General features: G+C 40.7%; 2 protein-coding genes across 6 annotated transcripts in view; both read right to left on the bottom strand.

Moving 5' to 3' along the window:
- Positions 1 to 539: 539 nt before the first annotated feature.
- rassf10b (Ras association domain family member 10b) lies at positions 540 to 3,680 on the bottom strand. 2 transcript variants are annotated; one of them, XM_088413539.1, is made up of 2 exons: positions 2,894 to 3,680; positions 540 to 1,966 (listed from the first exon to the last, which is right to left on the bottom strand). In XM_088413539.1, the coding sequence occupies exons 1-2, from the start codon at positions 3,581 to 3,583 to the stop codon at positions 1,481 to 1,483; spliced, it is 1,176 nt and encodes a 391-aa protein (XP_088269665.1). In that variant the 5' UTR covers positions 3,584 to 3,680; the 3' UTR covers positions 540 to 1,480. The 2 variants fall into 2 exon arrangements, with proteins under 2 accessions (XP_088269665.1, XP_088269664.1); XM_088413538.1 differs by having other exon boundaries at positions 540 to 1,969.
- A 955-nt stretch (positions 3,681 to 4,635) lies between these two features.
- tead1b (TEA domain family member 1b) overlaps positions 4,636 to 16,040 on the bottom strand; it is a 39,243-nt gene continuing 27,838 nt past the window's right edge. For 2 of the 4 annotated variants that reach the window (XM_088413087.1, XM_088413086.1), the window contains 9 exons: positions 15,036 to 15,047; positions 13,762 to 13,893; positions 13,430 to 13,476; positions 13,048 to 13,109; positions 12,589 to 12,713; positions 11,640 to 11,813; positions 9,317 to 9,457; positions 9,081 to 9,233; positions 4,636 to 8,067 (listed from right to left, as the gene is read on the bottom strand). In XM_088413087.1, coding sequence (XP_088269213.1) covers positions 7,954 to 8,067; positions 9,081 to 9,233; positions 9,317 to 9,457; positions 11,640 to 11,813; positions 12,589 to 12,713; positions 13,048 to 13,109; positions 13,430 to 13,476; positions 13,762 to 13,893; positions 15,036 to 15,047 — 960 coding nt within the window. In that variant the 3' untranslated portion in view covers positions 4,636 to 7,953. Of the gene's footprint in view, positions 8,068 to 9,080; positions 9,234 to 9,316; positions 9,458 to 11,639; positions 11,814 to 12,588; positions 12,714 to 13,047; positions 13,110 to 13,429; positions 13,477 to 13,761; positions 13,894 to 14,916; positions 15,680 to 16,040 lie in introns of those variants that run through there. The other 2 variants (XM_088413089.1, XM_088413088.1) reach the window with 2 other exon arrangements.

Here is a 16,040-nt window from a genome sequence, read left to right on the forward strand (position 1 = left end):
GAAAGAGGTTCGAAATGGAAAAAAAACAATAATGTATGCTGCTGAATTGAATCTAGCATGTATGTATATCTGTGTGTGTTCGCGTGTATGTGTGTGTGTGCAAGCACGTAAAAAGGACCATCAAATTCTTCCTTTGACTCCTACTTAAAATGTCTGCAAACATATGCTACTCTTTTATTTGCACCAAAATGTTTTAAAGTGCATTTTTCTGCCTACATTTTTGTGCAAAGATATCATAGGGAACAACAAAAAGTGTCTCCAATGAAGCAAACATTGCAACTTCTCACATCTTTTGTCTACTTGATGAACAGCTCCGATGAGAGGAGCACTCCAGATTCCTGAATGCACTTGAAGTGGCTTGAGACATCTTGGGACTCCTCGTGTAGTCGCAACGTGATATCTGTGCAATTCCATTCAGTCACATGGGAAACAGCCAACAGAATCACAGAATTCTCACACATTAAGACAAAAAGCCAGGAATGTCCTCATTTTATTTTCTGCTTTCAGTTTTTTTTTCTTTGCAATTTTACGTGCTCCACATTAAGGTCAAATTAACTGATGTTTATCAAGGCTGACAAATCAGGTGAAAAATTGGACGGCAAGCAGTAGTTTTCAAATGGGGGCTACAGCTTTCCCTGGGCAGTACATGAAGGCACTTCAGGGGGTATATGAGGTATGCAGCAGGTTCCTCCAGGTATCAGCTAATCTAACAATGCTTTGCTGTGACAGGAACAGTCCCAGTACGTCTATCTTTTCAAAATAAGAGCAAATGAATTTATAAAGTGTCTTTTATAGTGACTCCTTTACAAAACATTTCATGCCTTCATTTTGTTAGGTTTTAAAATAGAATAGAATGCCTTTATTGTCATTGTATAGCTGGCGTACAAGAAAATTTGCTCATAAGTCATGCATCAAAGACCGGGTGAGAGAAAAAAAATATGTGAAAACACAAAATGCCTGGATGGGAAGTCAAACTTGAAAATGGAAGCCACCATCTCTACTTCAGCATTTGAGATGTCAGTTTTCAGTTTCCTTTCTTCTTGCACACTTTTTCAATATCAGTACTTTTGTTGTGTTTGATTTTGACTCACGTTTATATGTACGCTTCAGTTTTAATCAGCCCAGTAGTGTGAAGGTCAACTGACCTGGCGGTTATCTAAAAGGTAACACCAGATATCGGTTCGACATGCAAGAATGAAAGCGGTTGCAGCTAGTTTAAAAATGCATTTTATTTACTGCAAGAATTGTGTAAAGAAAGAAGAAGATAAAGGTCAATAAAAACTGATTGGTCAGGTAATCGAGACAGGGTTGGGCCAGCGCTAGAATCAGTGGTGCACGCTGTACTTAATTGCGTTCTATCTAAAGTGATATCTAGTTCCAGACTCTGAAACACGGTTCTGACTCAACCAGTTTGAGAGTGACCATCGTGGTCACATGGTCCACGGTAGCTTGCTTCTACATGTTCCCGAACGGTCCGATTCTATACCAGTGACTGGAACACGGCGAGGCTGTCGGACTCCTGGCTGTGGAGAGAACTTAAACCCGTGTCTGAGTCGTCATCGTTCCCCCTGTGACTTTTGGACAAACCCCTGGCTTGCTCCACCCACCCACTCCTCCTCTCAGCTTCATCTATCCCCCCCTTAATGTCAGACCCATCCTCCGAACCCAAAGAGTTGATTTTCTCCAGCAAATCCCTCATCTCCTCCTCGCGACTGCCGCAAATCTGCCGGCTCAGCTCCAAATCGCCCCTAATAGCCTCCAAATCCGAGCGGAGGCACAGGCCCACATACAAAGTCGCGTCCAGCAATCTCCTCAGGCGCTCCTTCAAAAACATCTCGTCTCCTTCCGCCAGGAAGGACGCTGGGGTCTCCTCCTCCTTTCGCCGCCTCTGCATCCAACGCTGGTTAAATTCATCCTCCATCTGCACCGTCAACATGTCCGCAAGCGCCTCTTGCTTCCACAGCTCCTTCTGACACAAGTGACAGATTGCGGCGTCAAACTTTTTCTCCCAATCGACAGTTCAACATTTTCTATAGCCGGTTATCCTCATGAGAGTTGCTGGCTTGCTGGTGCCTAACCCAGCTGCCTTCGGGCAGTAGATGGGGGACAACCTAAACATGTTGCCAACCAATTATAGCGCCCAAAACCATTCATGCTCCCAATCACACCTAACAAAAATTTTGAGTGTCCAATATACCGACCATGCGTGCTTTCGGAATGTGAAGCCGGAATTTCCGGAGTCAGCCCAAGCGGGCATGGGGTGAACATGCAAACTCCACACTGGAAGGTTGGTGGATATAAACCCCAGGGGCCTCTGAACTGTGAGACGGACGTGCTTGGGGTGAACATGCAAACTCCACACTGGAAGGTTGGAGGATATAAACCCCAGGGGCCTCTGAACTGTGAGACGGATGTGCTTGGAGTTAACGTACACTCATCAAAGAATATGAATGAAGGGCAACCACAACAGACTTTCCCCCTACTTTTTGTTTGGTATGCAAGTGGAACATCAGGACTTCCATTCATTTTAATATAGATTGTAAATAGATAGGGCAGAACGGTTAGCACATCTGCCTCAATGTTCAGAAGTTCCTAGTTAAATTCCAGCTCGCCTGATCCTTCCTATTTGGGGTTTGCATGTTCTGGGGATTCTCTCTGGGCACTCCAGCTTCCTCCTACTCGCCGAAAACATACATGGCAGGTCTAATGCATACTCCAAATTGCCCTTAGGTGTGACGGTGAGTATGAATGGTTGTTTGTCTCTGTGTGCCCCCCGCCTATTGCCCGAAGTCAGCTGGGATAGGCACCAGCACGCGGGCGACCCAAGTGAGAATAAGTGACTAATAACATATGAAAATATCGGATTGATAAAATGTATTTATTTATCACCTACTGTGATGTCACACAAGTGAAGAAAGCCTTCCAAAGAGCATAGGTCTTGGCTGGACTCCTCTGCGACAGAATCCGCCTGTAAATAAGTGTTCTGCACATAATTGAGACCGTGGGTTCGGGTTCGGTCCAAATGCACTTTGGCCTCCCGTCTTTCAATCTCTGCATCCAGCTCCTGAATCCTGAGAGCCTGCAGGCGGATGGTGTGGTCCTGGGACACCACCAAGTGCGCCAAATCCTGCATCTTCTCCGCGCCATAAGAGGAAAGCTGTTTTTTCTGCATCTTCTCCAACTTTCGGAAAGCTTTCCTGACGATCCGGCGCTGCTTGTCCAGGGGGATTTCCGCCGAGGAAGAGCCCGGAGTCCATTTGGACACAAAGTTGGGTTTGCCGAGCAGCACCACGCGCGCCTCTGCGCTCCGGACCACCTCGCTGCAGCCCACGAGCACGAATCTCACCCGATCCCGCTCGTCCCCCCAGGCCACCCAAAGACGCCAAATCCTGGTCCGGTCGGGGAGAATCCTCTGGAAGCCCCTCCATTTTTCCGCGATGCAGTAGCACTGATGGTTCGGGTTGTTTACGTCCTCCAGGAGCGCTTTGACTACATCGCCGCAGGTTGTGCGTTTGGACAAGCCCACGACCAGCTTCTCCTCCGCGCACACCCACACCGAGATCCTCCCTTCCACGGAATCCATTATGATTATTAATACTACTTATTTCTATTTTAACTCTTTGCATTCACCCTGCGTTTTGGGTCCAATCGGTCATCAGTACAAGAAATGCAGCAGAAGTACAAAGTGACATGGCGCAAAGTGGAAAAAACTTGAGTAAGCTGGATGACGTGACTGTGGCCACAAGGGAATGTGGGACAGAGCGGATGACGTCACACGCAGATTTTTTTTTTTTTTTGTATTCGGAGTTTACATTAGGCTATATGTATGTATTCTTCGTTTATATTCTCATTGTTATTTTTAATTGAGCCCAGGATACACAATTTAAAACCCGTTCCCACCATAGTTTGGAACTGTTCTCTGTAACTTCTTCCTACCTTGTTAAAGGGTCCAGTACAGACAAACTTCAACAGACCGTGATGCTTCACTGACGGTATCTCCTTTTGGTGATTAGTTTTGTCACAACCTTTGTTTTTGTTTGTTTTCTTCGTACCGTTCCTTATGTCCAGAAAGGAAGAGAGAGCTAGATCACGTATAGAAAAACAGCCAATTCAGCTTCTTCAAAGTTGCTGTCGTCCTCCCTAACCAGTTTTTGTATTTTTATGTTGGAGCGATGTCCAGTTTTTGGTAATGTTGTGCCATATTTTATCACCTTCATCATGACCGTAATTGCCTTGGAAAAACGTTTTTGATCTCTACCTGTGCTGTAAATTGTGACGACAAAAAGAAATGACCAGCTCAACTTTAATAAAAGCACTTGTTTCCATAAAGATATGCATTTCATTTTAAGTCTTAAAATATGTCATTTGAACAATTTTGTGACGTCCATATGACAGAATGAGAGACTTTTAACGTGTGTTAAGGTTCAAAAATCAATTTGCGCCTCCTGAACAACTATCTCACGTAGATAAATGCCTCCCTCTGGTGTTCGACGAGGTTATTTCATCCATATAGTTGAAAGAGCAATCCCTGCAATCACTTGGCGACCTCTACCGTTGATTTTCCGTATGACATATTACAATAGCGAGCGAAAACTTTGGACGCATTCTTGAAACACAAGTAAAACCACCAACAAAAACCGTAGTTTGGACTTTTATTCAGCTGCAATATTGCATACATAAAAATGATCTAGAAAGCTACAAAATATCTAGTATTATCAAGAAGGCATCATGTTACAGCAAAGACAAGACCATCATCATCGTAAATATGCAAAACATACAAACATAAAAGAGCCTCTTTTTCTCTTGCTTGCTCCAACACGTAACTGTCGCAGATAAGAAAAGTTATCACACATGTGTACCAAGAAACACTAGAATATCTTTTTTTTTTTGTACAAAGCACCTTTATACATAAAGTGTGCACACAAACCATAAACATGTGAGGCATTTGAAGTCAGATCACTTTCAAGCCACAATTTTAAAATAATCATAATAAACAGAACGGTACCAGTACCTTCTTCCTTGACATTATAACAAATAACAAAACAACTGCTGATACTCTCGCAGCCCCTGGTCAAACGCTGTTTGTTTGTTGTTTTTTTTTTGTTTTTTTTAAATGGTTTTGAAAAGCTCATTTTATAGGACAAAAGGGCGCAAATAACCACGCCTACGAAGGCATCGATCCTGTCGCGTAGTACTTAAACCACACGTCAACATGTATTGTACCAGCAGTGAAACAATGAGCATCTCAATGCACAGACCTTGTCAACACGCAACCATACAACTGTATAACAAGAACAAGAAGAACATGGGTACAGATCGATACATGAACAGATACACAGGGTAAACAAAGTCTAATAGAAGAGCACAGTGTTCTTAAGACTGTGGTGGCAAAACTGATTGAACATTAATGTGCATTCACCACAGAGCGTTTTCTTTTTAAGAAACAGTGTAGGCGCATGTAGCTCTGGTCCGCTCGTAAAAATCTACCTTCAAATATCTAGTGTTATAAAACTGGGCTTGGTTTAAGGGAGAAATTCAAGTTTCAGAAACTTCTTTTTAGTTGAAACCACTTGAACCTGCAAGTGAATTGCAGTCTAGGGCCCGGCTAATTGTTTTAGATTGATGCCGATTAGGAAATTTGGCCCCGATAAATTCAAACAAATATCATCGACATGATAAATACTTACAGTCTTAATGTGCATTTGAGAAGATGACTAAGGAAGTCATTAAACACAGAGTAATGTTTTGTCTATTTTGTCAGTTGTGCACATGTCCTTTACATCGTGTTCATATTTATTGAACAGCATTGAATGTCGCATGAAAAAGAAGGATTATAGTAAGATATAATCGGCCGGCCGATTATTTGATCAGGCCGCGCTGCAGTGCTTTTTTTTCAAGCTCGAGGACATTATGCAATTTTACCTTCTAAACATCTCTATGATAGCCAAAGAAAAAAGTGAGCAGCTTCCCCTTGTTAGTTTGATATGGATGGTCGGGGAACATTTTTCAAGTTCAAGTCTTCAGAGGATTTTTTTTAAATTTTAATAATAAAAAAAGAGATGTAATTGCTTATATTTATTTAACTGAAAAGCAGCACTTTAATTTGTTTGATTTGTTAAGCTTTCACGACCTTTACACAAAGGGTTATTTCTCACAAATATTGTTCACAAATGTGACTACATCTGTATTGGGGAGCACTTTTATTGAGATAATTCATCTAACTCATAAGTGACATCTAAAAATGCGGATTAAACAATTATGATTCTATATTGTAGTAGTGTCACATTTATTCAACCCGCCTAAATTAAGCCGGACACGATTCTAGTAATTTTGTAGAATTATTAAATTGCATTGGGCCAACACAAGAGCATCAAGACGCAGACCAAGCCAAATTTGTGAACAATGTTTGAAATAGTTCTTCTGTGGACACCAAAAGGCATCGCTCCTTGAGATAAACTTGTGAAAAAGAGAGCAAAACCTTTTTTGTTGCTTTTATAGGTTGTTCAAAGTATATTTTGAGAAATGTTGAAAGGTCCTCTGAGGTTGTATTTGTGTTCCGAATGGCACACGGGCCATCTGAAATGTCCTGTTCCTCATCCCTGCATGAAGAAAAAGGCAATGTGGTTCTATTTCGTTTTTGGTCTCGCAATGCTTTCTTTCTGTGTCAGTTTGAATCATAAATTGGAAACCAAAGGCACCTTTTTCTACTACACAGAACATTATAAGAGAGCTAGGGAATATGTTTTTTTTTCCTGTTGCTGTAGTTTGTTTTTATGGTTATTACCTCTACCACAGAAAATTCAACCAAGCCTCATAGAAAAAAAGCTGACATTTAAGGAATACGACTTTTATAGGAAAAAATACATGAATATCATCTGAGGCATTTTCATGTAGTTCATGTGAAAATAGAGGAGGGTACTGGTGAAAGATCTTACCTGCATCAACCTGACTTGAAATTGGAATGCAGACTAAAGTTGGACTAGATACGCTAAGGCACTGTACTAGTAACACTTTGGCAGACTGTATCGGGACTCTCTCACATGACTCCTGCAAGCCGAGCCTTTACGAAGAGACACGTCACAGTTTTCGTAGCGTCTCTTACGGGCCGCACAGCTGTAGCGTTTTTAAGGCTTGGGGGTGGCGTAGGCCACGAGAAGGGGAATGAAACACGAGGGAGCGGCGCCCTGACTCAGATCATGCCGGGAATGCCACCGCTTTACGAGGAGAAGCCGCAAGGTAAACACGGCCCGCTGTCGCACGAGAATAGATAGTGTTACGATTGCTCAAGAGCAGAAGGATCAAAGTGCTTTTGGATGAGTCAGTTTAAGTCTTCTCGAACGAATGCTGAGAAGTTTGGAGTTCTTTTTTTTTTTAAATGCACGCGGAAAGGCAGCAAAGTGAGTGCAGTGTCTGATTTTAGCAAGAAATCCAACTGCTGTGATGATGTTGCGCTTCCACAGGGAACCTAATTGACTGCCCGTTGATGAATAGAAAAGTGTTAAATTAAGTCATACAGTATGTCTAGTGTCAGGATAGTTTCTTTGGAGCGTTATGCGCTGCGAGGGCTGGTACATATCACAAGTATGTTCAACACACCCAAACATTACACCGGGCCACTGGCACAAAGGCAGCCAATAGCATATATACAGACAAAAAAAAGTAGACCACACACAATTCCATTGAGCAAAATAAACGAATAAATTGTGTACGTCGACGTCAAATTCTACATGATCTCTCAAGCAGATTTCCTGCAGTGGAAGCAAAATGAACAAAAGGAAACCGAAAACACCTGTACCACAACTCACAGCTGCAGTCCAACGACACAAAAACAACACGGTGATAAGAAGAGACTTCAGGTAATGGGCGCAAAGTGTTGTCGCTGTGACTTTAGGCGAGAGGCACTGCCATTTGTCTGGAGGTCAGAGAGTGTGTGAGAAAAGCAGAGCGGCTCGTTCATTCTTTTACCAGTCTGTAGATATGATGCTGGGCGCCGTGCTCGCTGTTCGACACTTCAAACACACACGCCATGCAAAGCAGCGTCTCCTGCGTATCTCGGTTGGTCACCACCTGTGAAAACACAAACACACACATAAAAGATTGTCTTAAGAGGTCAATGGGAGTGGTTGCCTGTCTTTTCCACTGCGCATTATCACCTTGTGTTGGTTTGGGGCATGCAAACAGGCGTGATTGCGTGAGAATGGCAAAACCGCCGCGTAAACTACAGTTCAATCCCAGGGCCGTTTGGGAGCCACCGTCCAAACTTTGGCACACATTTTCCCACGTGCTGGGGAGATTTTGTTACGGTCTGATGAACCACTGTTGAACTTTTCGGCCGTAATATCAAGGCTATGTTCTGCATAATCATCCGCAATACAGAAAAGGCGTATCAATGGAAAAAAAATAATTGTATAATAATTTGCGTAGCCATCTTTTCTTAAAATTGTACAACTGCAGTGTGGTGAACGCCCCATTTCAAAAATGTTCCTAAGTCTTCCGGAACAAATATGTTTCTTACTATTTTTAATCTCACACTGTTTATCTTTATTTTACATGCTGGAAAGATACAATTTCAATGACTGGGTCTGAAAACGACATCGATCAACTCTACCTGTTCGTTTCTTTTAGTCTGCGCTGCATCGATTCAAACCCTGCCCTTGCTCACTCTAACATATCAGGTTTTTATAATAGTCATATAATAAAGTTAGCCGGCGACTCCACCTGTTGCTATTCATACAAAAGAATAATAAAGTAGATGTGTGTTCAACTACACAGGTCCAGATTTCACACTGAGCCGATAAACTTGCGAGTAGAATCGGACAACGTTGCCACGATCTCATTAACTGTTATATATTCTTTTCTGCCATTAGTCTTTGTAGATTTTTCAAATATAAAATGTGTGTCTAGGCTCAGCAAAGGTTTGGAAAACTCTGTAGGCTATCGAGAACTCTGCAGATACGTGTTTCATCCCTCTTGGAATGAAAAGAATGTATGACCAACCAGAAAAATTGACCACAATGAAATCCCCCCTTCATATACTCGGCCTGAAGGCAAAGATGAGGAGGGTGAAATTCATCTCATACCAATAAGATAGTAAAATTCTCCAGCACGCTATTCATCATGTACTTCTCAGGTAGGTGCTTTAGCTTATGGATGAAGTTGATCATGTATTCACACATGGGGGATCTGCTTATCCTGTAGACGAAGCGTCCGTTCTCAAACCGTGCGTATTCGGTCTGAAAGACGAAGCGGAATGCAGCAAAGTCAACAAGTACACTTTTGGGAGACACTCCTGAAACCTAACGAAGGCGCTTCTTACCTCGACCTTCTCCACCACCTGCTTGCCAAAGGAGCACACTTTGGTTGAGCATGTAATGGTCATGTTTTCGGAGCTCTCGTACTGACTGGTGACACCGTAGAAAGATCCGTTCTCATCCTGAACGTTGCAGTTGAGGTCGGCCTGAGAAGCACACAGGTCCACAGTGTTACACGGCATTTTACGGCAGGTTCGGACGTGACAGCTTGAGTCCATTCCAAATGTGGAAAATGTCAAAAGAAAGATATCCAAACTACAGTCGTCCATTTTAAAACCAGAGAGCTCCTCAATAAAAAAGCATTATACACATTATATTGCTCGTTAATATTGTTACACTTGATTTACTGTGCGGAGATCAAACAATCGGTCTGTCTATAGCGCCAGAAAATTATTGACCGCTGAAAATATGCAGAACCAACAAACCCATGATTGATCAAAATAAATACTCAGAAGCTCCATTCAGAAGATCATCAAAATTAGGAAGGTTTGCTGATATAATTTAACAACTATGAAAAAGAATTGAAAAGAATCAATGGCTCTGTCCAAAAACAAAGTTGAAAATATAGTACAGTACTACAATATTGTGAAAAAAGCTGAATAAAATCGTGTATAAAAGTTTGTAAATCACATTCATATATAATTTAAACAATCTAGTTGTGTGTTTGTGTAATGCATTTTCATGAAGTCATGCTTATGTCTCCAAAAATGTTTGCGATACATTGCTATATTGTTATTCTACACTGAATTCCCTCTAAAATGATACAAAATCAATTCTGGTAGATCAAAAATTGGCAAGGTAACGGCAATTTGAATGTTTAAAGTTTTGGCATATTCATCTTCCAAATGTCCAAATTACTTTAAAGGCATTTCAAAAACTTTAATCTTTTTATTTATACAGGTGTATGTATGTGTGATATGATAACATATAGAATTTACCTTCAAACCTGATAACAAGAGTGTGTCTTGTTTTTCTTCTGTTTTAAGATGTAAATAACTAACTACTTTATTAACGTCATAGAAAACACCGGGTTGGTTCCTTCCTACTCCCTTTGAACATTTAAACAGCACCGAACTGTAATCTCTATTGATTTCTTTCTTCATTTGCGCCCTCTTTTCTTTATTTTTATCCTTAAATCTTGCAATGTGTTTATAGAGTCAATAAAATCAATCAATTAATCAATCAATCTAAATCAATCCTATGACAGCAGACCCAGGATGTCCATAGTAGAAATACTAAGAAGGATCAAGCAATTTTAAAAGATTGATACTGAGCGTCCATATTGCCCTGTCTCTACACCCCGCACATCCTGTTAATTACGACCACAAAAAGCGGAGACGTCCGCCTCCAACATTCTCCTCTTTCATTAAGCAGGTCAGTTATATATTCATTATTGTGCAGATCCTGCTTTTCATTTGAAATTTAGATTGGCCGGTCACTTCAAAAGGAATGCGAGGGGACTTGGTCCAAGTACATGGTTTCTACTTTGTTGGCCGCCGCTAGTTAGCATTTCGCATCGGGGAGGGAAGACGTGCAATGTTTAAACAGCCATTATGCGGCGCAACCGGGTCATGCCATTGTTTGGAGATATTAGACTGAATTAGCGAGAGCTTTGATCAGAAGCTCTCCTGCTATGCCCATCCAAATATAGCCTAACGCATTCTGTAAACAATAAGAGCACGATCTCCTCTAAGTAGACTACTGACATTCACTAGATGCAACCTCCAATAAAGGGGATAAAGAAATAATTATTTGGACCCTTTTGACTGACACTAATAACATGTGTCTGTTATTGCAGTTATGGGTATAGAATGGTTCTGCATCAAAATTGGAGCTGTGTCTTGCCTTATTTTAATATGAATCGGCGCGCTTCATTAGTGACGCACAGCTATTAGCGCTTTGAAAACAAAAGTGAGCATTATTGTCTTTGAACAGAAAGATTTGATGCGGAGCTCATTAAAACGTACCAAGCTAATGCTCTCGGTGATCCTTTTCTTTGAATTGAATGCTGAAAATTATACACTCAGAGAAGATAAGATTTTGCTGGCGTCGGGCCGAAACCTTGTACGTCACATTTTGGCGTGTCCCCCCCCCCAAAAAAAATCTTTACTATGGATCAATCCTCACATGTGCCGGTTATCTTTACAAGTCATTGAGTACGTAGTCTAAAGTGTTGAAACTAAGAATGAACACGGTAACATATATACGTATATATAAAAATCAGAATGTTGTGACTGCAATGTGAACCCAGCATATGTTATTGGAAATTTGCATGCACGTTCAACTGGGGCTAAAATGCATGCCTGCAAGTGTAACAATGTTACTTACCCAAAACTTTATAAGGAAGAAGGAATTTTGGGGACCCTTTCCGTATAGCTCCTTCAGTCCTCCCTTCTTTTCGGGGAATTTATCATAAATCTGACGAATGTCCACGGACTCCAGCAGGGCGTCGCTGTAGGAATGATTTGTCTGTCCAATATGCACAAAGAGGTGCTTGTTGTACTGAAAGGACAAATAAAAGATGTACTATAGTCACAAACTGAAGTGAAAACAACTGGTTTTCAATGAATAGCTATTCAATTTACAGTCAGTGAGCGGAGCTTTCAGTTTTATAATCACAAAAAGAAAAATTACTTAATTGAAGACAAAGAACTGTGAATTTAAAAAAACCCTCAGAATATAAGAAAGAAAGAGTTGACGCTTTAGCTTTATCTCATTGAAAAGTAGATAGAGGTTTTACAAGTGGAGCGAGTAAATTCAAGGCAAATAAAAAGTGGCAGTGTGAAATTCAAAACATGACGAAAATTAATTACATCAAAGTACAGAAAATTTCTAAAGGAAGGTCAAGTCCTTTTTTCAAAATTAAATAGCTAAATAAATGAGTTGTGGCAAACCACTGAACAACATTTACATTTATGAGCGTAGTTTACCCCTTGCTGCATCCATAAAAGAGCAGATTGTGTGGGAGGCATTTTCACAAAGTGTTTGTTGCCTTGAGGACAAATGCAACAACTCAAATGGCGTGCGAGATTTGTGACAGATTGCATGTGGTATCCAATGCAAAAGAAAATACAAACGTTGCTTTGAATTAAAAGATTTACTGATAATGAGTCAAGGATGCAAACAAAAAGTTTTAGTAGACAGCTGATTACTTAAAAAAAACATTACATCCCTATGTTTTTCCTGTTTTCGTATTCACCAGATGACATCCGTGGAAGAAGTCCTCGTGTATTTAAAAAAAAAAGATGTAACTTTTTAAATGTAATGCTCTTCTTACCGAGTCTGGGTCTCTTTGTTGCTCCAGGAAGGAAGAGAACTCCACCAGTCGCAGTTTGGTTGTACCGATAGAGCGGCCCTGCCATGCCGGTGCTGTCGGAGCAGAAGCGGCCGTGGGCTCGTAGCCTACAGTGACACGAGAATAATGAGAGCACATCCAATGTTATGCTGACACTGATGGCTCAAAAAGCGGAAATGCGCTTAACTTAACCAGCAACAAATCTATAACTTATGAAGATGAAAACAAGAAAGTATCAAGAATTTACAAGGATGAGATCTATTCTGTTTTGCTAAAGTTTTTACATTGTTGGCAAACAGTTGGTGCATCATATACGCAGCGTCACAGAAAATACCAGAATTGGACCCTAAAATTACTCAGTAGAAGAATGGATAAACTTGACAGTGCTCCACCTTGGTGACCACAATATTTCTTGAAGTGTGGCGTGTGAGTGACCCTCACTTGAAATTGCGGTCGTGACTGCAGGCTGGATGGGGTAGGCTTGCTGGGTGAAGGGTTTGATGCTGCAAGAAAAAAGGCAAAAAAACCCATGAAAACATGTCCATAATTTGATGTTAAATGTTGTAATGACATATACACAAATTTTCACATTGCATATAACATATACGGCAAGATTCCTTTCATGTTTTACGGTAAGTCTTCTTTTCTTTGTCCATTCTTACCACTTTAGTTCTTAGTTCATTGTTTGTGTTTTTCTGTTTATTATGTTCACTGCCAGTTTCATGTGATTTTGATTAACTTTGCAGGTGTTTATTCCATATCAACATTGCTTTCCATGTGCGCCTTGTATTAAAGAAATATTTGAAAAAATGAGCACACTTACTCTTGTGAGGATCCTGGCTGACTGGCTGATATCATCCCTTGCCATATCTAAAGAATTAGATCCAATCAAGAATAAGATATTAATAGACAACAAACAACAATGAACAGCCAATTGCGATCTACTTTTGTAGCAAGATGAAAATAGCTCTTTGTTCTGGGAAAGAAGTTATCTCCGCAAGCACTCCTTCTGATCATGTGCTTATCTGATTGGGGCAGTTGAGCAAAGCCTGGTGTGTGTAATGTGATTTGGCTTTGGCGCGGGCCTCATAGCCGCCCTGCGTGAAGCTGAACAGGACTGATCAATAGCAGGGTGTCAGGGTGCGAGGCCCTCACCCCCGCTCCGGGGAATGCTGGATGAGGGATGCCGGGCAGTCCCAGCTTGTTGTGAATAGCCGTGGCAGAGACGATCTGCGCTGATGACATGGAGGCCATGCTCTGGAGGGCTTTGTCCTTCACAGCTTGGTCCTTTAATATCAGACACAAAAGGCTTAGCTCTGGCACAGAAAGAAGCGGGCGATTGAAGGGGAGGAATAGTGCATGTTGCATAGGTAGCAACAACCGGATCCCAGTAAACACACGGAAAGCACTTGTGACCTCTCAAACAACACAAGCAGGTTAAATGAAGATGCAACAGCGTGGCTTTTCAAGTGTTAGCTTTTTGAGTGCACTGAACAACGAACACATGGATTCCTAATCACAATAAAAAGTAGTGGTATGTACTTGAGCAAAAGTTTTCTTGTTGACTCAAAAAAACCCCAAAAAAAACAGCCAGTTGCAGCAGCAGCACTTCTGTCAAGGCTTCAACAACCAGCATGTTAAAAACCTCGAACGTTGTAAACAGTTTTGCTGAGTAAAACTGAAGGACACAGATTCCTCTCGGATAAGAACCTCTTTTAATATCAGGACTAGATGTAATTAAAAAGATGTGCAGATGTTCATATTGAAACATCAAATCACTGTGAGAGCTTTAAGTAATTCCTCTAGACTTGGTTTGACGATAATGTGCTTTCAGAAAGTTACTTCAATTGAAGCCCGTCATTCTCAAATAGTGGAGCAGGCGCTGTGCAATGCCTGGGGTTTAGGTTTTTAATAGTGTCCTCATTTAATTATTATAACTTTTTTTTCAATTTTGTTTTCAAGCAAAATGATGCAAATCATATCTGTTCTGTTACAGACCACAACACCATAAAAAGGGATATTATTTGCTGTCTGATGATGTAATTCTTTTTTTGAAACATTATTTTCTTCTAATAGCACTACAATGTTGGACAAAGGTGCACTTCTAACAATTTAAAGAGAAATGATACTATTTCAACTTATGAAAGCATTCCTTATTGAAGGAGCATGCACGCCTGATCTAGAGAAATCATGCAGATGTAATAAAGTGATGCTAAAGGGTAAGCATGCTGACAGCCGGTGAGTCCAGCTACAGTGCGACAGCAGCAGGACAGCACACAGAGGGACCAATACATTGGAAAATACTCTCACTATATTATAATCACAGGCACAAAACCAGCAGCGATGGAGTATGGCCAAAAAAGGGAAGAAAAAAGAAAAGAATAAGAAGAACAGCAGTAAACATAAAGTTAATAAAAGTAAATACTTACCATACTTGTAACCTGAACACAAACACACAAAATGACATTGTATAATTTAATGTGGTGAAAATGTATTTCCTTAAAACAATCTAGTGCATACTGCATAAACAGTATTATTAGAGTTATTAGGATTTGTTAGCCACCCTTTCCAGTGGCCTTTATACTCCTTTGTAGTTTACTTATATGGAATTATCTGCTACACTTAATGCCAAAATTAGTGTTTAGCCATAAAACGTCAAAAAGGCATTCATCATAGGCAAAATAACTATCAACAGAAACACATACTCTTTCTCTTCACTTTAAATCTCATGAGAAAATGTAAGGAATATTGTTAATGTTTTCCGTAGTTTATAGATCATAGTACAGGAATTTACTTGTTTATTTTACACATCGTAAACATGTGATCTTAATCCTGATCTCATAATTTAACATTGTAAATTTTGTTCAACGTAGTTTAAGAACCACTAACGCTTGAAGAGTAGTCCATAAAATTCAACACCAAGAAATTAGACAGAAATTAGAGTAAATGAGCAAAAACTTCTATGCCAATGTCCAGTGCTCGGCTTATGAAATAAAAACAACAGTAGCATAATGACTCATTTCACTGAGGTGCCGTACACATGAGTAGAAACAGCAGGTTTTCATTGCTGCCCCCCACCCCCACCCCCACCACCCCCTGCCCACAAAAAAAAAAAAAAAAAGGAAGGGCACACTTGCCACTGGAGCCTAATTTGCTTTAAATGAGAAAAGACAGGGATTCATACAAAAGCTGTCTGTTTTTCCTCACAGAGCTGCCTGCGCCTCTGAAAGAGCAGGCATTCATGTGGCGGCCTCACTCTCTGTGGCTCTTTACACATAGACACACCACAGATTAATGAGGCGTCATTACCGGGTATGGATGGAATACTGGGAGTGAAACAACAACGTGTGAAAGTCGAAATGTATAGTAGTACTGCGTAGTAAAATTTCATTCTTCATGAACTTCACTTGAATTTGTTCAATTTCATATGAATT

The sequence above is a fragment of the Hippichthys cyanospilos genome, chromosome 4 (assembly GCF_059441005.1).
Source record: "Hippichthys cyanospilos isolate Australia breed blue-spotted pipefish chromosome 4, RoL_Hcya_1.0, whole genome shotgun sequence".
NCBI lineage: Eukaryota > Metazoa > Chordata > Actinopteri > Syngnathiformes > Syngnathidae > Hippichthys > Hippichthys cyanospilos.

What these genes read in the sequence shown, in the direction of transcription:
- rassf10b (XM_088413538.1), bottom strand. Translation starts at nt 3,583, where the DNA reads ATGGATTCCGTGGAAGGGAGGATCTCGGTGTGGGTGTGCGCGGAGGAG. An exon ending in TTCACTTGTGTGACATCACA is followed by an intron (nt 1,970 to 2,893) that starts GTAGGTGATAAA and finishes CACTTGTGTCAG; the next exon opens with AAGGAGCTGTGGAAGCAAGA.